Source organism: Chelonoidis abingdonii, chromosome 1 (genome assembly GCF_003597395.2).
Source record: "Chelonoidis abingdonii isolate Lonesome George chromosome 1, CheloAbing_2.0, whole genome shotgun sequence".
Lineage (NCBI taxonomy): Eukaryota > Metazoa > Chordata > Testudines > Testudinidae > Chelonoidis > Chelonoidis abingdonii.
This window is the reverse complement of record NC_133769.1, coordinates 78,782,803-78,808,486: the sequence shown is the minus strand read 5'-3', so window position 1 is coordinate 78,808,486 and position 25,684 is coordinate 78,782,803. Positions and strand designations below refer to the sequence as shown.

Here is a 25,684-nt window from a genome sequence, read left to right as displayed (position 1 = left end):
AAGGGTGCGGGGCAGCAAAAGGTCCCTGCCGCCCCCCTCCCCCCAAACCTTGGGAGCAGAGACACCCTTCACTAGACAAATGGGGGAGGGCAATCAGACTGTCCCACTGAAAGGTGCGTTACAAGATCAGCTGCAGGCATGTTTTAGAAAGTCATCCATTTTAAATTGCAGGGACGGTCATGTCCTGTCCTGTCAAACTCCTAAGCCGCAGAAGTGCGCAGAGCAGAGCACGGCCTTCCCGCTAGCATCTCCTCTTTTCTTGCTCTCCTCGGCGCTAGGCTGTCTCTGTGGAAGGGCGGGTGTTGGAGAATTAACAGTGCGAGCCGCGGAGCAGCAGCAGCTGCGGACCCGTGTGTGCGTGAGGCAGGGAGAGCAGACGTGATTACTTCAGAATTTATTTAAGGGCTGGTGGAAACCACTGCAGCAGCTTCCAGGGGAAGCCCCAGCTGAGGAGGAAGAGAGAACCACTCCCTCCTCCTTACCTGGCACCCTGTGTTATCCCTGGGGGGGGCTGTGGGCAACACCCTGCTCTCCCGATTTGTGCAGAAGTGGCTTTGTTATTGGTAGTATTTCTGACCACACAATACGATGTGAATTGTGTGATTGCGCTAGTCAGATCAGAGCCGATACTGTCGCTGCTTTGTCCTGGCCGGATTATAGTAGCGGATTCATATTATTACGCTACAGGTCCGATTAAAGGAAATGTAGGAGCATTGGCCCGACCTCTCTAAATTATAGCCGCTCGCGTCTTGGCGCTGTCCTAGGGCTTGCAATACAGGCGTCCCTCGAACCTGCACGCCTCGTGGATTTGGGAACAACCCCGCAAGTTTCTGGAGCTCCTGGAGGAGAAGCGGTGAAGTGGCGTCCATCGTTTCCGTTCACAGCTCTCAAACTCGGGTTGTTCCTACACACCCAGCGCACCTGAGCGCCGAGCAGCCTGTCCCCAGGCCCTACAGATCAATATGGGCGTGTAACTCCCTGGACGCTGTCTGAAACGCCCCTTACGAATGAATTTCCTTGATTTCTGCTCCGCTTACACCAGGGCAGCTCCACTGAGGTGTCTGCAGCAGTTAGTTCTGTTTCACTTCGGAATCTGAGGGGCTGGAAGGCAGGAGTGCGCTAGGGCCAGCAAGCTTCTTTCTAATAGTGCATTTTCTTATTTCTTCTAACCCGCGTGTACTGCCTTAATTATACACGCAAGGTCCAATTAGCTTGGGAGAAGGCAGGCTGTGAAGAAATGGGGATTTAAGACCACACTTCCTCAAGTTTTTAACAAAAACAAAAGATAAATTCACTCAACCACTCCCTCCCCCTAATCCCCGGTCTCCAGCTGTAAAGATGCTGCTACTTGAAAGGGGCTGCTGGAGCTTTAAGAGCCGCCTCCCCCCTCTCTTCCTCCTAACAATGGTCTGAACCAAGCTCTGTTTCCCAAAGCAAAATTTGTAATATGCCATTTTTCCCATGGACGCTTTTCCTTTTGGCTGCTGACGAAGTGGCCGAAGAAAATGCCGAAGTGCCATGCAGATACTCCTGCCGGAAGAAGGGCGCTGGGGCTTCAGATTTCTCTGAGCAACGCCTGTGTCATCATTGCTAGGAGGATGCTCCAGGACTGCCCAGCTGTGTGAGCCCCCATCAAAGCTGGGAGAGACTGCGGTTGTCATTGATCAACGGAACAAGCAGACGCCGAAGTAAAAGCTACTAGGTACTGAAACCTGCATATCTAAAATCCTCCATTCCTCCTTTAATCCCAGCCCCTTAAGGGGGGATATTATACAAATGCAAATTCTTCCTCTCTGCAGCTTACTGTAGTATGACCTGTCATATTAAATGTGGCTCTGTACTGGGCTTTGGGAGATAGGGGAATTTCATTGTAAAAAAAACCATGAAGTCAACTTCTTTTTGGATGGGCGTTGCTGGAGTGATGTCATGCAGAACAGGTGATTGGAACAGGTTATATGTTAAAGTACTGTGTTGATTACCCCTGTGAGTGAAAGGAGTGCAAAATGCTTCTGTTAAAAGGTGATTCACAGTTTAGTGAAAATTTTGGGAGAGAATGAGTTAACTAGAAGGAGGAATATGCATGTAATGCAACTAAGACAATGGCAAGGATTTTCCATATGGAATTACACTGTGTAGGTTAAATGAGGTGTTGAAAGCATCTGAAAATAAATCAATGCAGTGTAGGAACTGGTTGTGCCAATCACTGTATTTCTTTAGTTGTAAAGGCAAATTGTAAAAAATGGTTCAGTAAAGGGATGGAGTGTAGGGTGAGTCTTCAAAGCTGATGTCACCATAGACAGATTCAGATCAGAGCGTATTATAGTTGAATTTCTCCTTAGGGTATTGCTAAGGTGAAAAATAACTTGAGATTGACTCCTAAACCTGGATGCAAAGGGTATACCAAAGTCAAGGTGATTAAGACTGAGGTTAGATACAAAGGTAATGAGTTAAAATTAGAAACACTTCCTAGAAGCTGGAAGTCTTCACAGTGAACTAAATGAATGCTCCTCTAAAAAAGAGTTTTTGTCAAGCTACAGATAGATATTTCTGATTCCCAGCCCCAAATTCTCCCCAAGTGAAGGGAGTACTTGTGGCAAACCAAGTCCCAGACCACATGATTTATTCCTGAAGTGGAGAATTTGTTGTGGTCACACAACTTCTTTTTATAATTGACACACCAGAGGGACTCAAATTGGGTGGGGTCAAGCCAGAAGAAAGATGAGAACTTTTTACTCCCTTACTGCACACATCATGTATGTATTTCAAATACCTTGTCTTCTGAGAATCATTCAGAATAGAGCAAATTTTAAATGTGCTCTTATAATCCAGGTATGAAAGTGATTATCTGCAGCTGTGAGCATAAGAAATGCAAAAAGAGGAAAAAAAAATCATTATTTGGGCTGATCTTGAAAAGATGCCTTGTATAACAGTGGATGGTCATGAACTATACAATTCATTTCAATTCATGTCCAGTCACTTCATTTGTAATTATAAACTGAGGTCTGCTACCCCAAGATGAGTCAACTGCATGATTGTTCTTGGTGAGGACGTGTTGCAGATAGCTAGGTAGATAACTTAACAGATCTGTAATGCAGTGACACTGAGCTATTTTTAGGAACAGACTTCTTTTGAGCAAAGTCTGCTTTTAATTGTCAGTTAAAATCTCTGGTGACCACAGGGGGAAAATGTGCAGGATTTCACTTAATATTCTAAGCCTTGGTCAAATAATACTCACTTTGATCTGGCTAATAGAGGCTGATGTGTCAGATACTTTTTGTTTACACATCCCTGTTTGAAGATATATGATATCAATCTGAAATTTTGAACATTTCAGTGGTTTCTCCTATCATCTTCATGGAGCCTGATCCAGTGACCACGGAAATCACTGAAAATACTACCATGGACTTCAGTGGGGTTTGGATTAGGTTCTAGTCAGATGACAGGGGAAACCACTGAAATGTGCAAATCTTCAGTCAGACATCATGTTATTTCATCATACATTGTTTGTTAGAGAGAGAAAACCTTGCTTTATGAAACGATAGTATGAATGTACTCTAACAATACACAAAAGTACATGAAATGTATGTATTTTCATAATGTGCATGGAATTCTCTAGTTGAGTAATTAAGTGCTATGAATATTAGGAGTAAATGCATCATTTAAAAATGAGGCTTATTTAATTCTTTAATATTAAAGGTGAACTGAAAAGCTAAAACTGATTTACTTCCAGTAATAGGGGAGCTGTTGCAGTATGCCCAAACTGAGCACATCACCTTAATGACAACCCAGGTATGGGGAATATGCATTCAGCACATAATTTTTTAACCAAAGTGCTGAGTGCTTCCCTTTCTACCCCTTTCCTTCATGCGCTATTGATGGGCTCAGTTTAGCCGTGATCTTTCACACACCTTCAGCTCCAGTCATAGTTATGGGAGCTGAGTGCACTCAGCATATATAAGGCCTTGGCTTTTTCTAGGGAAAGGGGTTTTAATCAGTGTCCTTGTCAGTAGCTGTTGATGAATCCAAGGAGCAGTATTTGTGTCTCTTTCCAAAGAGGCATTGATGTATTGGGCACAATTAAGTAGTGGTTCTGCTGAAGGGGACCATGCTGCTTTGTGGGATTATTCCTTTTTTCTTTCTTCAAACAAAAGGTTTAAACATTCCAGTTCAAAACGTTGAAGATAATTAAAAAAAACTATTTTTAAGCAAAAAACCCTATTGAAATTGAAAACTTCTTTAAAGGAGCCTAGTAGTCTTTTTTTTTTATTCTTATTTAATTATTTATTTGGACATCTGTTCACATTATAACAGTGACTACAGGTGATTACTTTACAGGACATGAGGGTGCCTGGCCTCCCTTAAAAAAAAAAAAATAAAACTTGTGGTACTCTCCCCCTCTCTTTATTCTTTCCTCAATCGATTTTTAAGGCACTCATGAGGCACCTATCACCTGCTCTTCTCTATCTATATTAAATAGACACAATATTAAATGAGTCTAGTGGAAATTAAAGGTGCACCTTAAATCCTCACATGCCAGTTGGATGCCTTACCTCCGTTTTCACACTTTGTGTGCCTCCTAGGTTCTCTTGTACCATATCCCTGTGCATCCTTCCTTTTAATCAAATAATGTCACATCTAGATCGCTAGTCTGCCTAACTTTTTTTTTTTTCCTTCTTGAAAGAAAAAAGACTGTGTTTTGTCTCCATCAGACCCCAATTTTTGAGACTGTTTATGGTGAAGGATTCAAATCACCAAATAATCCTGGTGATGATCATTCAGGATCTTAATCGTTACTCACTTACTTCAGTATGGGTTTGCCTAAGTATTGCTAGCAGAATTGAGGCCTTGATGAGTTTCACCATCAGGAACCAAGTTGCTGAGTCCACTCTGTGTTCTCCAATAGAGTTGTTTCCAGAAAAAAAAAAGCAATGATTGTTTTTTCTGGTGAGAATAGGATGAACATTAATCTTTGTTACTCATTAATAGTAAATTAGGGAATTGACAAAGCAGAAAAAACTCAGGTGTAGGTGCAGAACTATATGTTGAAGGATGACTTCCCAAAAGATCTGAATCTCATAGTGCTTTGCAACATGTTTAAAGTTTAATTTTAATCTAGTGTGTCTTTATCACCTATATTCTAAACAAATCAGTGACTATTATGATTACTGAGAAAGTTTTGTGTTTGTTCTTTTGATGCTCCCTTCCACAAATCCTTGTAGAGATTGGCTTTGCTAGAAAGGCATAGTTATTCAATATGTAGCTTTTCACCTGCCTTGAGTCTTGTTTTTTAAATTTCTATTTTTTTTTATTTCCTTTGTTTTACCACCAAACACAAACTCAAATCTTTCTTCAAATTTTTCTTTGATGTGAGATTCTTGGAATGACAAGCAGAGCAGGAAAATAACAATCAACATTATACTTTAGCTATGAAAGGCAGTTGTCAAAAATGTTACATTTCAGATATTCTGTGTGAAAACCCACTTTCTAGCAATATAGTGTATAATCCTGGCTTGTTCTTCTGAGGCTCATGTTGTTAAAATGAGTAACTGCCTAAATTTTCAAAAGTACCCACGTTAAAAGCCTCCTTTTTTGGGTGGCCAAATTCCCACCCTAAAAAGGCTGGGTTTTCAGCCAATGGCTCAGCACTTTTATGAAAATCAAGACCTGTTCAAGTTGTCTCAAATTGAGTACTCAGAAATTGAGATGCCCAAAATCACAAGTTGCTTCTGAAAATTTAGGCTACATTTTTTGGTGTTTAAAACTACCGTTTATTAAATGTCCTATTAAAAGGGGGTTTTCTTTAGCTTGACTAAAATGCTTTCATAGTGGTTGGTGTCCCAAATCCTTCTGCTTTACTCATGCAACTAGTCATATGGAAGGCAAAGGGATTACTTGTATGAGTGAAGCGAGTAGTATTTGGCCCCAAGCCTTTATTATTTTTTTTTCTTACTTTCTTTAAATTTCCTTTGAATTCTGTATCTCTACATTTAAATTCAATTATGGAATCCTATGACCAGTGACCAGATCCTTTGAAGTTAATAGTTCCTCCTTCTCCACAGGCAGTTGAAAATAATTGTTTAGCTGCAGTTGAGTTTTCTATGGAATTCTAAAGCTGATTTTGATACAGTCCGACTTCACTAGTCTGTCTGAAGATTGGCTGGGAAGGTCTTTTGCCAAGGCAGAATTATTATGGTTTAAGGCAAATGCAGCCGAGGTGTTCTAAGATGATATGAATTCCAAAAACGAGAGATTTGACACTTTACAAATGTAGTGGTTGTGTGTTTGGTTTTATATCTTCTCCCCTGCTTCTTAGGCAAGTCCTATCTAAGATGAGTGACTGTTTGGCCGGGGTATCTATAGGTAATTATTTCATTAATAAAGGAATCAATGCCTTAAGATACACAGATTTTAGCACTCCACATAGCACCATGCACACACAAGCCTAGTAGAGACATAAGAATATGTGCACAAAAACCATTTGTATTTTCATGTCTGCAATCCAGTGTCACACAGATCTGTATGAGGAAATGAAGGGTGTTGGTGTAAAAGGAATGGAATGGAGAATTGGGTCTAAGATCTTTATACAGCTCCTTGGGTTGATGTAGACTATCATTGCACATATTTAATACATGGGAGTTGGATCACAAATTAGTATCTGATGCTGCATGTACACCTTAAAAACCATGTAGTCTTTGGATGTGAACTTATTGACCACTGAATTTCCCCCAAAAGTTAGAAATTCAGAAGTCTAAACCATACTGAGTTATATTGGGGGCATTTCCAGCCACCAGAGCAGCCCAGGATCAGGAGAGCACAAAGGTGACTTAAAAACACCATAGGCTTTCCTTCCACCTAGGCTGAGAGTTGTTGCATCTCTTAGAAGTTCAGCACAAAATTACCCTGTTTTCTCCCTCTATCTTTGTGGCCCTTAGACTCCTGCACATTTTGTAAGCTCTGTAGGTCTTCCCTGCAGATTTTCAATGTGATTTTTAATCGGACCCAGTCAGTAGGAGTCTTTCAATTTACTTTGACGCACTTTGGATCTGGCCCTTTTGTGGGGTCTGCAAGTACTTCTTTGGCATGACACTTTGTAATTCCTTATGCAGCCCACAAATTGAACAATTGTTACAATTAAAAATGGATAGGGAAATAGAGGAATAAAACTGTTAAACTAGAAGTAAGGTTATAAATAAGTTGCATTCATAACAACAAGGATAATTAACCACTGGAACAACTTACTTGGGGATATGGTGTGTTCCCTGTCATTTAAGACTTGAAATCAACATTGGATATCTTTCTGTATAAGACATACAATAGTTCAACTGGAATTTATGGTTTGTGTTAATCAGAAGGTCAGACTGGATGGTGATGATAGGTCTTTCTGGCCTTAAAATCCATGCGTCTACAAAATACCTGAGATAATTATGCGATAGAACTCTTGAGGTTCCTCAAAGAAACATGTGGTAAGCTGAAAATTCAAGGTGAAAGCTACCCATTATATTAAAAAAGAAAATAAAAAAAAAAAGCAAGTAACAAAAACAACAGAAAAAGACTGATATAAAAATCTTAGAAATGCACTGATGGTTACTTAAATAACCTTCACTCTGCCACTTCTCATATCCCTGCACCCTCAAAATCCAAAGAGAACCTTATGACTGAACACCAGAGACCCTCGACAAAGAAAATACTAGCCAACCTAAATGGTACCGATCCATAACCAATACTGAGATATTAATGTTCCCTGTTTACTCTACTCACCACTCTATATCTGCTAAAGAAGAAACTGAAACTGAAATCTACTAGGGTCTGTGTAAATGCTTAGAATGTAGGCAAGAGCAGTTCTTCCTGATAAAGCTGGATCACTGTCTCAGCATATCCCAGGAAAAAATTGGCAGCCGCATTATCATCTGTGCTTGTGACAAATGGGGGGTGTAGCAGGCTTTGTGTGTTTGCACAAATGACTCAGCTTCCTTTACTCCCCTACTACTTGAAACAACATTGGGCTGATCTTAAGATAGAGGTGGCTGGTACAAAATATTTCAGTCCCATAAATTCTATTAGGAAAAATATGCCAGATTTAAGAAGTCTTAAATCCTTACCAAAACACAGAATATGCAGAGCTAATCAATACATGTATTGACAGTGTGAAATGGTGAAGATTTTGTGTGTTGGCAGGTTTATAATGAAATTTATATATCATGTACAAGGCTTCCAGAAGCTCTAGTCTACACAAGATCTACAGGCAAATTCCAAAACTGAAAAAAAGATTTTAAAACTGCAGCTAGTGAAATTACAAACTCTGTAGGCACACTTGCTGATATATAAAGACTCCAAGATTTAAGATCCAAGATTAATCCTTAGACTCAAATCTAACTTGCATCTGCTATATATAAAAAGAGTATAATTTAGTAGTGATGGAAGGGCAAAGTTAAGGTTGGTGGTGTTAACCTTATCCACAGAAATCCATAGAGGTAAATGTTTATTTTAAGCATAATCCTAAATTAGATTAGGTTTTCTATAGTATGTGGCTTTTGAGAACCTCAATGTCCTGGTTATTTTTGTGTGTTGTACCCAGCATCCGGTATCTTAAGGTTCCTGATTCCACACGTCTAAATCTAGGTTGAGATGTACATGAGAGGCATTTTGATGGAAATGCTGAGCCAAGTGAGATGACTGCCCCCTCCCCCCCCAAGCCACTCTTCGTGCAGTGGTCTATGTGAACCAATTGGCTACGTGCGATTGTGGCGCTGTTCCTAGTGGCCAATTTGGACAAGGTATCACAAGGATAGTAATTAAAGGGAAAGGAAAGATAAAGCAAACTAAACCAAAAAGGAAACTTTTGACATGATTTTTTTTGTGTCAAGCCATTCATATGAATTAAATATCTCTTCCCCTTTATATAGGAAGTGTATTCAACATTTTTGCAATGTTGAATGATTAGTTATTTTGTCAGCCATGTGACTGACAACCTAAAGTTAAGATGTGAATCAATGCAAAATGTGCTAGCAGTTTGTGACTATATTAAATTCCTCATATAAAGTTTCCCTAAATATTTTTCTACCTAAGATTTTCCCCCTAACTTCTTATTTTAAAGAAATGATGTGTGAAGTGATGCCAACGATAAACGAGGACACCCCAATGAGTCAACGGGGGTCCCAGAGTAGCGGGTCGGACTCGGATTCTCACTTTGAACAACTGATGGTGAACATGCTAGATGAAAGGGATCGCCTCCTTGATACCCTTCGGGAGACTCAGGAAAGCCTGTCACTTGCACAGCAACGCCTTCAGGATGTCATCTACGACAGAGACTCCCTCCAGCGACAGCTCAATTCAGCATTGCCACAGGTATGTCGCTTGTAAACATCTTCCTTGAAACCTTAACCAGGAAATTGATTAAAGTGATGTTAATATTAATTGAAAGCACCTACTAATTTCTTAAGGAACCAGTCCTGTTCTTATTGAGATCTATTGCAAAACTCCCATTAGATTCAATAGTATAGTATATGGTCCGTCCCTTAAGCTTTAGCATTGTATCTAGAAGAGATTGGGGGTTTTGTTACTGATCTCAAGGAGAAGAGGATCAAGGCCCCAACCACTCTTTTGGCTGTTGCTCTAATGTCTCTGACAATTTAGGATTTATTGAAATTAAATCTGTGATGGTGGAAGGACAAAATATAAACTGAGAGATGGTGATATCACAAGTTCACTACAGTCAAATCCAGAAAGGCACACCTTGTTACAGATAGGACTTGCTTTCTAATATTACCACAAGTAGAGCTACCACATTAGTTTACTTATAAGTAAATTGCACCACACAATCTGTGATGTGATTGAAAATGGAATATAAAGAATAGGTATCTTACTCATTTTTTTCCTCCTGTTTTTAAAATAAACCTTAATTATTTTCTTTTTACTTTGACTTTTTGAAAAACTTAAAACATTGTTTTGATTAAAACAAGGTGGTAATTGTAATCAATTAAAAAAAACAAAACAAGCGCCAAAATAAAAAACGAAACCCACACTGTGAGCCGAGATCTACAAATTACATCCTGCCCTGAGGTTTGGAATATGACTCATGGTAAAGATGAGTTTTCTCTATCCTCCTCTCTTGTCTCCCAACTTTTGGTTGGCTAAAGATGTGCTTGGAACTTGAGAGTCCTGAGAGCAAAGCTCTGCCCATAATTATTGCTCATAGCTGGGAAGGACAGTTGGCAGAGGGATTTGGATGTGAGATTGGGAGAAGAAGGTGGTGTGGATGGGTTAAGGAGAAAGGTAATGAGGGGCCAGTGTCAGCAGCTGTTGAGAATAGTGGGAGAGAATTCAGTTCCAAGAGTGGGTGGAGTTAATTAAGGATGGTGGAGGGACTTGCAAATATGGATGATGGCAGTGAAAGGAGGACAGGGACTGTGCAAACACTTGAGGAGTAGAGTAGAGGGTCTCCAATGTCAGCACTGGTTTGAGCTATTCAGACACTGCTTGTGGTGGGGTCAAACATTGGAATAGCAGCTGAGGGCAGGAACATTACAGTAGAGGAAATTCTGTAGTCCAGAGCAAGTTAACTAACCTTTTCTCTCACAAGTTGTTCTGTCTCCTGATAGAAGCATGTGGAAGGGTGCGGATCAGGGTAGGACCTATTCTAGGGGCAACCCCTGCCAGGGATCTGTACCTCTGAACCTATAGCAGCACTGAAGAGCATTTAGTAAGTAATATAGGTTAGAGGGGCAGTATGCTATCTTTGTATTAGGTATTGCTACACTGTAGAAGTGCTGGGAGAACTTAGTCCTAAAGATTCTATATTCATGACTCAGCCCTTTCCCTTACTGAAGCTTGGCCATCTAAATTATGAGGGCAATAATAATGAATAGGAAAGTGGTATACATCCTACAGGAAACTAAAGTAATATGGCACAAACATTCTCTTATCTGATCTTGTGCATGAAGTGATGCTAATGTCTAGTAAAGCCATAATATTAAATGTCCATTTTTAATGTTTAATACTTTTCTTTGTTTTGTATAAAGATATTGATAAACTGACTTGTCAGATCATTTAATATCGTGTGACAATTCAAATGATGATTCCTGGCAGCGCTCTATAATGATCCCCCAAAATTGCATAAGAAAGTATACTATATAATGTATAAGGAACTTTTTGCTTACATTCTGAAAGAAAACCAGATGGTTTTTGATCAACTAGGTCATCTAGGTGTTTGTGTGTATAACTAAGTAGTGTAGTGAATTATTTTTATAAATATGGAGCACCATGATATCAGTGTCATTAAAAAGAAGAAAATCCCAAACAAAAGTATGCAAAATGTGTTCCATGCTTGTACTATCTTGGTCTCTTTTTTTGAAGTTGAAAAATCCTGAGTTGTATGTTTCTGAAGGGTTGTTTGCAGGGATTTTTTTATGACTGGCAGGCTCATATTTTTAACTGTTTGACCTAATCTCATTGTGCATTGGGAGAATCTTGGTTCTTTAAAAGATAAAGAAAATGTATTATCTCCAAGATAATTATGATTTGTATATTGTGTAGCTCTTGTGAATCTGACATTTGCATAGACCATTCAGTTTTTGAATGATTTTCAACCTATAATGTACTAACCAAATTTTATTTATAATATTTAGCATTTACATCATGCTGTATATCTACAAAGCACGGAACAAACAGGCTGATGTAAAAACTTTTCTCTCCAGTTTACTACTTCTGGGCATAAATACATCCTCCCCCCAGCACACAACTTCATCATAAAGACAGACTAAATTTCAAAATTTGCTTAATTCGAGACAATAAATAGATTAAAGTAATTTGAAACTGTTCACTTTGATTTGAAATGTTAAATGATTACATTTAATATATTGAAATACAATAGTTACAACATGTACAAATATGAATAGGAGTTACAGTACAGCTCTAAGTGAATGTAACATATTACTGAACAGTATATTCTACCACAACAGTCTCTGTCACCTGCAAAGTGTGTATGCATTATAGTGATTCCACTATAAGGCTATTTCAAAACATAGGTATAGAAGATGAGATCCCAACCCTGTTGTTGAAGTCAATAGGCATTTTATCATTGACTTCAGTGGGGATAGGATATCACTCAAGATGAGAGAATTAGACCTTGTTTACACAATGGGGGTAAGTGGACCCAAGTTACGCAATTCTAGCTACATGAATAACATAGCTGGAGTCAACATAGCTTAGGTCGACTTACTGTGGTGTCTACACCACGCTGCATCATCAGGAGACACTCTTCCATTGACTTCCCTTACTACTCTTGTTCCAATGGAGTACTGGAGTGAACAGGAGAGCGATCTGTGGTTGATTTAGTGGATCTAGTGAAGATCTGCTAAATCAACCCCCGGTGCATTGATCTCCACAGCATCCATCCTCCACGGTAAATGTAGACATGTGCTGAGAGGGCTCTACTGAGAAATGGTTTCTGCAGTCTTAGACCTTGATCTTGCAAATACTCTTCATTATTATTATTATTAAATATATTTATTATGGTAGTGTCTAAGGGCCAACCAAAAATGGAACCCCATTGTGCTGCGCGCGCACACACAGATTAATACACTGGTCATTCTCAACCAGGGGTACGCGTACCCCTGTGGGTACACTGAGGTCTTCCAGGAGGTACATCGACTTATCTAGATATTTGCCTAGTTTTACAATGGGCTACAGAAAAATCACTAGCGAAGTCAGCACAAACTAAAATTTCATATGGACAATGACTTCTCTATATGGCTGTGTCATAAATAGATAGGTAAGGTAAGGGTTAAGTTTCTTTTACCTGGAAAGGGTAACCAAACAACCTGACCAGGAGGGGACCAATCAGAAGCACTGGATGGTTTAAAGTCCAGGGGCGGGAATTTGTATACTCGGGGTTTCTTTCTTTTGTTTTCTCGGCTGTGAGTAAACAGGTTTCCTCCTAACTTCCTTCTTATTTCAAATATTATACCAAAAGTCTATTGAGTACAAAGGAACCCCAAAGCAATTCGGCTATGAGGAGCTTTTTGGGTTGTACGAATAGATGTGGATGGCTGTCTTTTGTTGGTTTTCTCGTCTGTGAGTAACAAGGCTTCCTCCTAACGTGCGCATCTTATTCTCCACAAGTGTCTGCCTACACATCTGCTGAGTACAAAGGAACCCAAGCAATTCGAGCTATGAGGAGCATTTGGGTTGGTATTTACATGTATGTGGATTGGTTGGACTGGTTTAATCAGGCTATCTTTAAATCAGACTGTTCTTCATAATTTTCTATAAAGCAAGAGGCCTGTATTGAGTTTCTTAATGCAAGATTATTGTTTAGTATTTTCTTTCTTTTTTATTATAAACTTTTCTTTTAAAACGTGTGAAGTTTTTTTCCTTAAGGGAGGCAAAGGGAAGGAACAGCCAGGCGGTGGGCTATTTTCCTATTGCTTTCAGGGAAAGAGCAGCTACGGGGGAAAGTAAAAAAGGAATCCCTCTGTATCAGGTACCTGTCTCCCTCACGGAAGGCAGGCACGGGGAAAGGCAAAGCCAAGCTGTTGCATTTGCATCTCAATTGTCCTGAGGGTAGAGAACGCTTATCTCTTGGCTGAAGTCAGAGAAATCCGGTTTGTGATAATGCACAGGCTAGACCCAGAGGCAAGCCTGGGAAGAGGGCGAATAGGGGTTTTCTCCCCTTGCTTTTAGCATCCAAGGGATTTGGAATCTGGGTGTCCCCCCAAGGGAGGGTTGGGGACACCAGAGAGAGGAAAGGGGGGATCAGGCCCCATCAATTCCTGATCTGGTGGCAGCGAGAATATCCAAGCTGGTAGTGAGCTTGGGGGAGTTTCAGGTAAGCCCCCAGATTTTGGACGCTAAAGTCCGGGTCTGGGACAGCAGGCTATTACCACAGGCTGTATATACTACACACTGAAATGTAAGTACAATATTTATATTCTCATTGATTTATTTTATAATTATATGGCAGAAATGAGAAAGTGAGCAGTTTTTCAGTGATAGTGTGTGTCCGACCCGAATGTGGGTTCGGTAAAGTTCTTTTGATCCAGTGAGGAAAAAGACCGAGACCAGACAAGATGGAAACTTAAACACCACGTGGCCTTTTATTAACTGGGAGGAAAAACACAACTTGGGCTGGGGAGGAGCACTTCTACCAACTAACAGAAACAAACTATTTACATGCATTAACACACAACCGAATACCTCATAGCCAACTAACAGCACTATAAGTATGAGAAAAACTGTACACAATCCTAGGACAAACTATTTACACTTATTAACATCAAAATCAACTGCTTGAAGGTAAACGAATACACCAATTAAATGAATTGGGTGCGCACTTAACCAAATATTATCATCACAGACATTAAATGGAACTTAATGGCAGTTTTTACAATAACTCAATTTTGGTACCATATACATAGAACTTTATGACAGACAGCAGTACATATGGTGGTATACCAAATAAGGGGAAAAAGCAAGGGAGAGGTTAGGCAAAGCACAGACAGTTAGCACAGACAGTTAGTGAGCGAGTACCGTATTCCAGGCGCAGCTGACCAGCAGAACAGACACCAGAAGCATATCGAATCCGTGGAAATAAATAAGCAATCCGTAGAAATCCGTAGAAAATTCTGTTGCTAAATAATAAATCCGTGGAAAAACTGTAAAATTAATAAAACACGACACGAGCCGGCTATATCCGGAGGAGACCCCCAACTGAAGGGTTGATCAGGTCCTTCAGTCAGTTAACGGATACTCCTACAGACCCTGGCTTGAGGCATAGTTTTATTCCAGGGACTGTTTTACACGTGGCAGAATTTGATTGGTTCCTAGCTCCCCCACCCTCCAGGTTCGGAGCTGTTGCCCGCTACGTGGGCAGATTTTGCACACGACACACTAGAAGCTGCACCCAGCACACTAGCATAGGTTTGCACACAACCCTAATCCGACCCTTTGAACTGCATTACGGTTGGTCAGATTGGGCCCCTTTGCACAAGGCACGCTGGTGTTATGCACACAGCACTAACCTGACCCTTGGGTTGCTGGGCAGAAGAGCAGGAGACTGCACACGGCCCTAGCCTAACCTCTAGGTGACCAGGTAAAAAGGCGGGAACCTGCACACGGCCCTCTAAGGTTGCACACAGTACTAGTGTGACCCCTAGATGGCCGACAATTGGCCATACAAACGCCATCTTAGGCCAGAGGCCTTTGGGCTACGACAGTGTGCTGTGACACTTCTGTATTTTTATGACTGTAAGCAAATAGTTTTTAAGTGAGGTATAATTTGTGGGTATGCAAGACAAATCTGACTCCTGAAAGGGGTACAGTAGTCTGGAAAGGTTGAGAGTCACTGTAGTAGATGGTTCTTGCCCCCAAAGAGTTTACAATCTAAATAGACAAGACAGACAGTATGGGGAGAGGGATCGAACAAACAAGCAGATTGAACAATGTGATAGCAACAAATAGCATGTTCCACAATATTTTCTTTTAATTTTGGAAGGGGAGGGAGTTAGTCAGGAGGGGATGAATTAAATGGAAATAAAAGGGATGTGCGCTGGGGACAGGGCAGGAGAGAAAAGGGTAAGAGGAGCAGGTGTGGAAGTTGGAGTGTGCAACTGATCAGCACAGACCAAATGTCCCTGCTTTGTCTACGTTTTGCTTGTACTGGCTGGAGTCTCTAGCTGGCTCCTCTGCTGTTTTCTCCTCATCATGACTCTGCAAATACTTATACACAATCTTAACTTTACTACTCTAAATGGTCACATTAGTTTCAATGGGACTATGCATGGTAATAAGGTTGTATACATGTGTGAACACCAAAACAGGATTACCTGAAGTAGTAAACTTAAGTGTGTGTATATAAGTATTTGCACAATGGGACCTTAATTTGCAGCCTCCACTGGTCTTCCAATATTCAGAATCCTTCTGAATAGTGGACATGCTTGCTAGGCAAGGACTTCCAGAGGCTGCTTGGAAAGTGCTCGAACTGAGCTCTGAGGGAAATGCACTTGGGTCGACACTTGAGCTGTGTGTCACTTATAGCCAGTATTCTGGGTTACGATGTGTGACCTTTTTCAGGAAAAAAACAAACAAAACTTCATTTACAACAGGACTGGACTGTACAAGGAGTTATATTATTTCTTACAATATTTAATATTTCACTTTTGCTTCTGTCTATAGCTTAATAGAGATCAATTATCAATAGTCCAGTTACAAAAGGAAAAGGTTAATAAAGAATAAATTGCAACTTCTTTTCTGAAACTTTTTTCAGTTATTACTTTCTCAAATTCCTTTTGGGGCTGAAAGCTTCCATATTCTTTCTCTACTTATCAGAGGGGTAGCCGTGTTAGTCTGGATCTGTAAAAGCAGCAGAGAATCCTGTGGCACCTTATAGACTAACAGACGTTTTGGAGCGTGAGCTTTCGTGGGTGAATACTCACTTCTTCAGACGCAGAAGAAGTGGGTATTCACCCACGAAAGCTCACGCTCCAAAACGTCTGTTAGTCTATAAGGTGCCACAGGATTCTCTGCTGCTTTCTCTACTTAATGATTAAAGCGTTTGGAAATTTAGCCAATATTGTTTAACCTGTGAATGTGAACATTATCTACATGGATCCAATTTCAGGGTTGGGGTTTCAGTCTTCACCTTGATTAATGTCCATTTGATTTCCCTCTCTCCCTAATCCCCAGTTTCTTTCTCATGCATTTTATGGATTCCTCAGTTAAGCTTCAATCCATCATATCTGACTGACATTTACATGGGAACATATTATTAAAGTTCACACTGGAAAAATATTTTTACAATGTGTAAAATGTTTATTAGCATAGAATATTAAAACAGCCCATTATCCGAATTATCTGGGCTTCATTGCACACTACTTATGTATTACAAAGAAGCAGATATGGTACAGAAAATACATTTGACAGTAGCTCAGCTTCCATCATTATCAAGTTAAATAATAATCCTCAAAACATTTGTTATTGGAGCCAATATGATGTCTCTTTGTAGTGCAGTCACCAAAGTATATAGTTGCTCCAGTAAAAAGCATACACTAAAGTTCCTTTTGATTATCATATAGCTCCTTGAATGTAAGTGTGTGTTTAAAAAAAAAAAAAAAATTTATCTTATTTAATACATCTGTTTTTAGTTAATACTGGTAGTTTAGAAAATAAACAGAGGAATTTACCCAGTAGTCTAGTGGTGCCACAGTGTACTGCCATGGCTCTCTCAGCCAAGTTTAAAGTCTGATCCAAGGCCAGCAGCAGCTGGGAGTGCTATGAAAACAGTAGAGTATCTCATCAGCCTGGAAACATCCCTATTGTTCAAAAGAGTTATTAATGGACTCCTGGGGGAGAACTTGCATCCAACTCTTCTCAATTGGAAGAAGGAACCACTCTCAAAAAAAAAAAGTCAACTTAGTGTGAGTGTGGACTGAAAGTAAGTTATGCATTTTTTAGGGGGAAAAAAGGATTTTTTTTTTAAAGTGTGTACAATAGCTTTCAGAATTGCTGGCCATGTCATTGCTCTACCGTGGGGCATGATTTTACCAAACCCACAATTACAATGAACTTCAACCTTAAAACTCTGTTTTTATTTTGGGCATGATACGTGAGCTTGTGCAACTCAGCATACAACAAATGGGAGAAAATACTTGATAATGGACAGATGGGAGAGAAGGGCAAAACACTTGTCTTCTAGCATTTGTAGTCACCTATTTTTAATTTAATAATTTAAATACTATTCCTTTTTAAATACTTGAACTTAGTGGCACTCCTGATTTAAACCCTTCCTCTGCCAACATTTTTTCACAGAATCACTTGCAAGATTAGCTCACCCAATCTAGCATTTTTTTCACATCAAGTCAGTTGTAACTAAAATGGGCAAGAGAGAAGGCAGCAATAACCAAGGGAAAAGTGGCATCCAATTAACCTTCTTAACATGTAGCCAGCTTTCTGAAGACTAACTACTTACCTAATGCTTTTAGCATCCATTAAACAGCTCCAGTGTAAGTGCTTACATTGACTTCAGTGGAGTTATCCATGTCTCCAATATTACATTTGCTTGCTTGCAGACACTGAGACTATTCCCTGTAGCAAGCTCTGCACTTGGTAACAAATGTTTATATTCAGAGGAAATTAGCTTTTTAAGAAGTGCCCAATCTCTCAGTCAAAGGCTTTTCCCACACATAATGAAAGGACATGGCCTGAGTTAACACAGGAAGTAGGAAACTATAGAACATCTTAAATCTTCAAGCTGAAGGCCACATGTTAGTATAGTAAATGATTATGCTGGTATTTCTATTTCACATCTATTTGAGCTCTCCTTTTTTATTATACTGCAATGTAATATGCAAGTGACTCTGCAGCTTACATTTAATATTGTATAAGTACAGAAGGGATTGTGTCTTCACCCATTTAAGAAGATGTCAGAGTTAATAAAAATGTCTGCCTCATGTTCTAAAAATCACCAAACCTGGGCTATAGCAGATCAAAATGTGAGTGAATTTCCATGCATAATACAGAACAGCAATCCCCGACAATAGATTGGTTGTTTTGTTTTTCTATCTGAGGATCCAAAATCTCATGGTAAACTTTTTCTTCCTCTCTTCTCACTCTGTGGAAGAAGGGGCTTCTGGCCTGATTATCTCCTTATCCTCCAGCACTGTTTAAGGAGCAGCTCTTCTTGCATTTCAGAGGAAGCCCTGCAGGTCTCCCAAATTTTGAAGGTGTGCTGCTTGTCCAGGCTCAGCCACCATTGCTAACAAGGGTCTTCAAAATGCCAGCCTGTGACGGGGTTGGGACTCACCACCGCAGCACCTCCCACTGGCATGCCTGGGAATTAGCTCTGTCTTCTGCGGGGAGCCTTCTGCCGGTGGTGTCCCATCCATCGTCTGATCCCCTGTTTAGCATCCAGATCCGTGTTGCTCTCCACTCAGCGGCATCCTCTTCAGGATACTGCCCTCTGCTCTGGTCTCACCCCCTTCCAGGGGTCCGGTGTTATCAGCAGTCCTCCATCTGCATCTGTCCTAGTGGCCAGCTGCAGCCTTAAAGTCCAGCCCCTTTGTCACAGTGGCAAGCCACAGCCTTTATGAGGCCCCACTTCTCCTCAGCCAGGTGTAGTACAAGTGGGAGGGGGGGACCCAGGCCCACCTGCTACTCTGGATCCCAACCCAGGGACCCTCTAGCAGCAGTCTCCCTACCCTCCTTCTCTCCCCTTGTCAAACTTTGTCCCTGTGCTGCTTCCCCTTCTGCCCTGTACACCCACTCAGCCCTTTGTATCAAGACCCGCAGCCTGGGGTTTTCCTTGGCTGGAGCTCCCCAGCTCCTTCTTCCCTTCCCCAGCACTGCTGTGTCCAAGGTGCTGGTCTCCTGCTCCAGAGATAAGCCTTCCCCTGTGAAGGTCTGGGACAGACTACCTGCTCCTCTCCTAGGCAGCCTTTATATAGGGCCTAGCCTGGCCCTGATTGGCTGTCTCTAATCTTGGCCTTGGTTGGCTCTCAGTAGGCCCTTCTCGAATTGACTGCTGGCATGCACAGCTGCTCTGGCCTACTCTAGCCCTCTCTCTCATGGGGGTGGGGCAGCCGCCCACCATACAGCCTGAGAGATTTTACATGCCAAAAAAGCAAAACAAAAAATGTACAATGGACAGAGTTTTCATGGGATTGGGATGTTGAATATACTTAGAAATAGGCGTGGCCCCAGCAAGCCAAGCGCGTGCTTGGGGTGGCATGCCGCGGGGGACACTTTGCCGATCGCTGGGAGGGCGGCAGTCAGGCAGCTTTTGGCGGCTTGCCTGCAGAGGGTCCGCTGGTCCTGCGGCTTTGGTGGTCCAGTGGTCGACCAGCAGAGCGCCCCCCGCGGCATGCCGCCATGCTTGGGGCAGCAAAATGTCTAGAGCCGCCCTGCTTAGAAACAGTAAATGTTAAATTGACAGTATCCCTTTTAATTGAAGCAGTGTGTTCCAGAGGATAGACCACTCACCTGGGAGTCAGGAATCCAGGGTTAAATTCCTAGGTCTCCCATTGACCTGCTGCCTTGTTCACCTCTTCTACCTCTGTGTCTCCGATGCTGGCCCCTGTAGATAAATACTCAAACAGTCATTGAGAGAGTGAGAGAGACACACTCTGAAGTAAAGTGATAGGGCATCCACATGGGAAGTGGGACATCCTGGGCCCAGATTCCTTTCCTCAAACACTTTTTTTTCATTATTTATCCAAAGTACAAGAACTTTGACAGGAGATTGAGGGAGCCCCACATTAGAATATTGTGTAGTTCAGTGGTTACAATACCGTCTTGAGAGGTGGGAGATTCAGGTTCTAATCCATTCTTCCCCTTTGGCAGAAAGAGGGGAATTGATTATGGGTCTTCCATATTCCAGGCAAGTGTTCTAACTGCTGGGCTAAAAGTTATAAGATGGGCATCATCCCCACCACCTCTTCTTCTCTCTCATTGTATAGGGAGTTTAGGCACCTAATTCAGCTTTGTGGATTACTGTATTATTCCTGTGATATTTTTTTTTTTCTAGCCACCTAGAAGTTGGGTGCTCTGATTCTCAGCATTGCAGCACTAAGTCTTTTCTTGGATTCCACCTTAACTGCCTGGGAGTTTGTAAGGAATTTCTCAAACAATGCATTGTAGGATTGCACTGTCTCTTGAAGCATTTGGTCACTAAGAGCAGGACAGACAAGATACTGGATTAGATGGATTATTGGTTTTAGCTGAATACTCGATTCCAGTATTAATACGGTTTGTAATAACCTTGGTCAGATACTGCATGGCAGATTTTATTTGGCATCATTTTTTGCATATAGTGCTTAAATAACTGATGGATTTTTAAGACACCAATCTTTAATGGATTGAAAAGCTGACGGCCCCCACTCATGTATTAAGACGCTTACAGCAAACCCAATTTCTTTCAAACAAGTGCATGCTGTTTGTGAGCAATTCACTTGCTCCGTGGCTTAATTAGAATTTAATCATGTTTTATATTGCTAGAAACACGCACGACACTGGGCCAGCCCCTCAGGAATGCTGGGATGGTAAATTTGAGCAGCTCTGAGGGCAGTTTTTAATTTGTGACACTTGCTAATGGCCCCAAGAGGCTCAAGTGGCTCCCAGGATTGTTAGGGTACAGGTTTTTCCAATCATACTCCTACTTCTACGGCTGGAAGGGAAAGTGGGTAGCATAAAACCCGATATGCCAGCTGTCTGCTACCAGAAGATCCCCATGGTCTGGGGTGATCTTCACGTGGCTAGCTACAATAGCTTTAGTATTGCTCTGCACTAGTGGTTAGACCTAAAGTAGCCATGATGTTGACACAAATCTGGGCCTATTAAGTTAAGTATTGTTAACTACTTAAATTTACAACAACTTTCCATCTTTTTTTTTTTAAAAAATCTGTTAGTTTGTCTCTTTTTAAAATAGACATTAAGAAAGAAATCTGGCTCAATAATATACTTCCAGCAGCTTTATAGGCCTGATACTGATATCTTGGCATATAGAACAGAGTTTAAGTAAATAGCAATATTATAGCTGTAATCAATGCTTTTTTTCCTTTGATGAAAAAAGACAATTCTATGTACTCTTAGAACTGAAAAACCAAAAGTGAAACTAATGAATTGCTTCTTTAAACCAGTATTTGTTGGCTACTAAAGTATGTGTTCAGCATAAGGACTCTTGGACTTTTCACTGATTAAAAATGAGTGAGATCAGCAAAATAGAATTATTCTGTTAATTGCCTTAAATAGTCTGTTTAAGGAGACCTGTACAATACACAGTAGCCTGGATTCAGTACCGCCTTGCACAAATATAGACTATTACCTAACGTGGTTGTAAATGATTGCCACCAGGGTAAATGAATGGAATTTTAATTTGGGAGCATTTTATGCTCGCTTTGCAGAGCTGTAAGTGATTGCACAGTATACAGGGTAGTAGAGTCTACTCCAGTAAATACATGTATAACACTGTCAGTATTACTTTACTAGAAGAAAGCACATTTAGAAAAATCCAACTTAAATTGGACATAGATTTTTAGAGTAGCTTATAAAAAGAGTTCTAAAGATCTGTTTCTCTGTATTATAATATTTATGACGCGGTCGAGCACAATTTGGTCTGATCATAGAACTAGCAATCTTATAATCATATTTGCTTGTCTCAATAAACTTTTTTTTATGAAAACAAGTTTATACCTGCTATAAAAAGAAAGTGATACAATTCTGAAAAATGCTGCTCTCTCATCCTGCACATAGAACACCATGGGTTCTGTGCAGGTGTCTATCCGCATATTGTAACTTACAGGATCCAGGATCAGGACAACAGACTGCAGTGCCAACTCATCACAATATTAAAGATCATTCCATCAAAGGAAGGTCACACAGATTTTTTTTTAACATTACATCTGTGTGCAAACTGTGTATCTGATGCTGTACAAACATGAAAGGAGACAGAGGTTCCAAATCCTGAAGTACTACAGACTCTTTATTTCTTAAATCAAAGTTATAAAGATTTGTGGAAGAAGTATGTGTTAAGAGTGATTGGATTAAAGAGGGGCAAAATGTTTGGTGTGAAGGGAAAGAGAGTGAGCTCCTGCCATAAAGGGAGCATGGGAAAAAGGCATGAAGCCTAAAGTGGTAGAAGAGAACAAAAGGAATGTTTAGTTGGGCAGCTAGAACATATTTCTTGAAAGCTACTTGCATTCTGTAGCTTGTTCCTCTATAGTTAAGGGGAGCAGATAAAATATTTAAATGTCTGAAGTGTAGTTCTGTACTTTTTAATATCAGAGCAGACTCAGCATGAGCCTGAGGCAAGGCCCAGTGAAGGCATTTTGAAAGACTTCCGTTGACTACGGTGGGCTTTGGATCAAAGCCCCATCTAGAAAATTTGTAAGACCAGTCTTAAACTTTGAGCAGAACTTTTAAACTGTACCTGCTGCAGGATGAAAGTGTGGCCTGACATTTTGTTGTAAGTTGCATATCTTTCAACTTATGGAAAAGTGAAAAGTTTAAGTAAGTTATTAGTGACTGAAAAAGTGGATTCTTAATGGCATTCTGAACACTCATGGAGACTGAAATCTGATTCCAGATCCAGATGGCTGTTTGGATCTGTCTCTAGTTTATAATGGAAGTGTGTTTGTCATCTCCATCATGTAGTATTTGTTAGTGAGTGCTGTAATATTGTCACTATAGAGAATGGGCCTTGTGCATAAAAGTACCTTGCCTAAGATACAATACTGAGCAAGCTGCTCTTTTGGGATCATGAGTAAGGATGAACACAGATGGGTAAGATCTATCATTATGTTTAAATGATTTAGTTTTGATAAAACTGATGTTAAAGAATAGAGATGCTGACACAAGTCTTAAAAACCTACCATGACAACTTTGTTTTGATGTTGTTGTGAAATGAAATATATTACCATTTGAACATGGCAGAACATGGCTTGCACTTGTTGACTAGAACCTTTCTATTTACGTTGCCCTGGTGATTTCATTGAGACTATTCAAGAAATAGAGATCTATTTTTATTAATATATTTTATAGATGGTGGAAGTTGTCATAGCTTCATTGAATTCAACAGAGCTATAATTTGCACCAGCTGATGTGTCCCACTGAGCATCAGAACATGCCCCAGAGTATAGAGAATACATGTAGTTGTTGTGCTATGCAGTTGTTCTCACAAATAGATTCATTCAAAAAGTCCATGCTCAGCACTGCTCAGTACTGGTTTTGATGTGTTGTAGTGTGATGTTATTTACAGAGGTGTAGATTTTGATCTCAGGATTTTCCGCTGTAACTCCACTGTCATCAGGATTACTCTGGTTTTTCATTGGTGTAAACAAGATTAGAATCTGTGCCAAAGTCCCTCTGTCTCACTGTGCACAAATTTTTAAAAATACACTTTAAAAAATTGAACTCTGAATTGACTTCTTCACAGTATAATGGTCAAAAATGATATATTGTAAAGACTTCTGTCTGCCTGATGTCACACCTTGTTTTTCCAGCACTGCAATATTATTTAAAGTTTATTTTAAAATGTTCACTTTTCGTTTAGATACATAAGTTATTTCTAGTGTAGTGGATCATACTGTTTAAAAGGATTATTCATATATTTACTAGTGAACTTCAATCTTCAGCTGCATTAAAAATTTTCAGTATATTTATTACTGATGGGGTTTTGTTAAGTTTGTTTAATTTGATAGAATATTATTTGGAAAGGTTGACTTGTGTGGGGGAGAGAAGGGAAAATTCAGGAGGAAAGTATAGTGACCTTGCTTTGTTGAACTAGTGCGTGAAGTTTGATCAATATTAATCTTTAAGAGAGTTCTGTTTAGGGAAGTTTGGTGGTGGCTTTGCAGTTTCTTCCAATACCGAGGAACAATTAAAGCTTGTCTGATTGGAAATAGGAGAATATAAAAAGAAAAGGAATGTTAAAGTTAATTATTACTCTGAGGCCATATTTTTGAGGGCCTGCCATTCTGCACACATCACCTCCTCCCTACTCAGCCTCCATTTGTTGTTGCTAGTTGCAGAAATTATGCCTTAATAAAGTGCATCCCCACTCCACTAGGTCCCAGCCCAGGGCCCTAGTAGTGGCAGAGGGCTCCACCATTGAGGTCAGCGGGGATCCAACTGCAATATGCTTCCTATGTCTGGGACTATGGCTAGTCCCCACCTCCCCCACCCCGGTCTACTTCCTATCATAGTTCTGGTGGCAGTAGTTGGGGCATCTTCAGGTTGCTTGGCTGGGCTGTTCCTGGCATCTCCAGCCCCTCCTGGGTGTCAGCTGGGGCCTCAGTGCTTTGGGCTTCCATGGGGTGGGTTGGTAGCTGCTCCCTGGCAAAAACCTATATGCTACATCCTTCCCCTCTGGCAGTCAGCCCCAACTGAACTGAGCGGCCTGCCTTTATACAGTCAGTGCACCTGGAGCATGCCCAGCCCAGTGAAAGTGAGTAAGGGTGCGGGAGAATGAGTGACGTAGGGAGGTGGGATGGAGTGAGCGGGGGGGTAGGTCCTCACAGGACGGATGGGGTAGGACGTAGCCTAGTTCTAGGGTCAAGGCAGGGGATGGGACAAGGATGTTTGGGTTTGAATGACTAGACAGTTGGCAACCCTATGTGCAGACTATGGGAAAACCAGACCATATAGAAACAAAGGGGGCATGGCTTAAGCGTGAACACTGAAGTATTCTTAACATAAGTTGAAAGTAGGAAATGATGATGACATTTTGTTTGTGGTCATGCCCGAAGAAATAGAAGGCACAGTAACAGTCAGAAGCAGTCACCTTCATTTTTTTTTTTCAGAATCGTATATTCATAGATTTTATTTGCTTGTATATGACAAAAGTTGGTTACCGACTATAAATATAAACTTGGTTATTGCTAATGTCTCCTGGTTAACATTATCTGTCTAAGGGTATGTCTACACTATGGGATTATTCTGATTTTTACATAAACCAGTTTTGTAAAACATTGTATAAAGTCGAGTGCATGCGGCCACACTAAGCACATTAATTCGGTGGTGTGCGTCCATGTACTGAGGCTAGCGTCGATTTCCGGAGCGTTGTACTGTGGGTAGCTATCTTGTAGCTATCCCATAGTTCCTGCAGTCTTCCCTGCCCCTTGGAATTCTGGGTTGAGATCCCAGTGCCTGATGGGGCAAAAAACATTGCCACGGGTGGTTCTGGGTACAGCCTCACCCC

At 40.7% G+C, this 25,684-nt stretch overlaps 1 protein-coding gene across 1 annotated transcript in view; it reads left to right on the top strand.

Moving 5' to 3' along the window:
* Positions 1 to 1,420: 1,420 nt before the first annotated feature.
* PPFIA2 (PTPRF interacting protein alpha 2) overlaps positions 1,421 to 25,684 on the top strand; it is a 647,901-nt gene continuing 623,637 nt past the window's right edge. The window contains exons 1-2 of the mRNA XM_075066795.1: positions 1,421 to 1,702; positions 9,095 to 9,345. Coding sequence (XP_074922896.1) covers positions 9,097 to 9,345 — 249 coding nt within the window. The 5' untranslated portion in view covers positions 1,421 to 1,702; positions 9,095 to 9,096. The remainder of the gene's footprint in view (positions 1,703 to 9,094; positions 9,346 to 25,684) is intronic.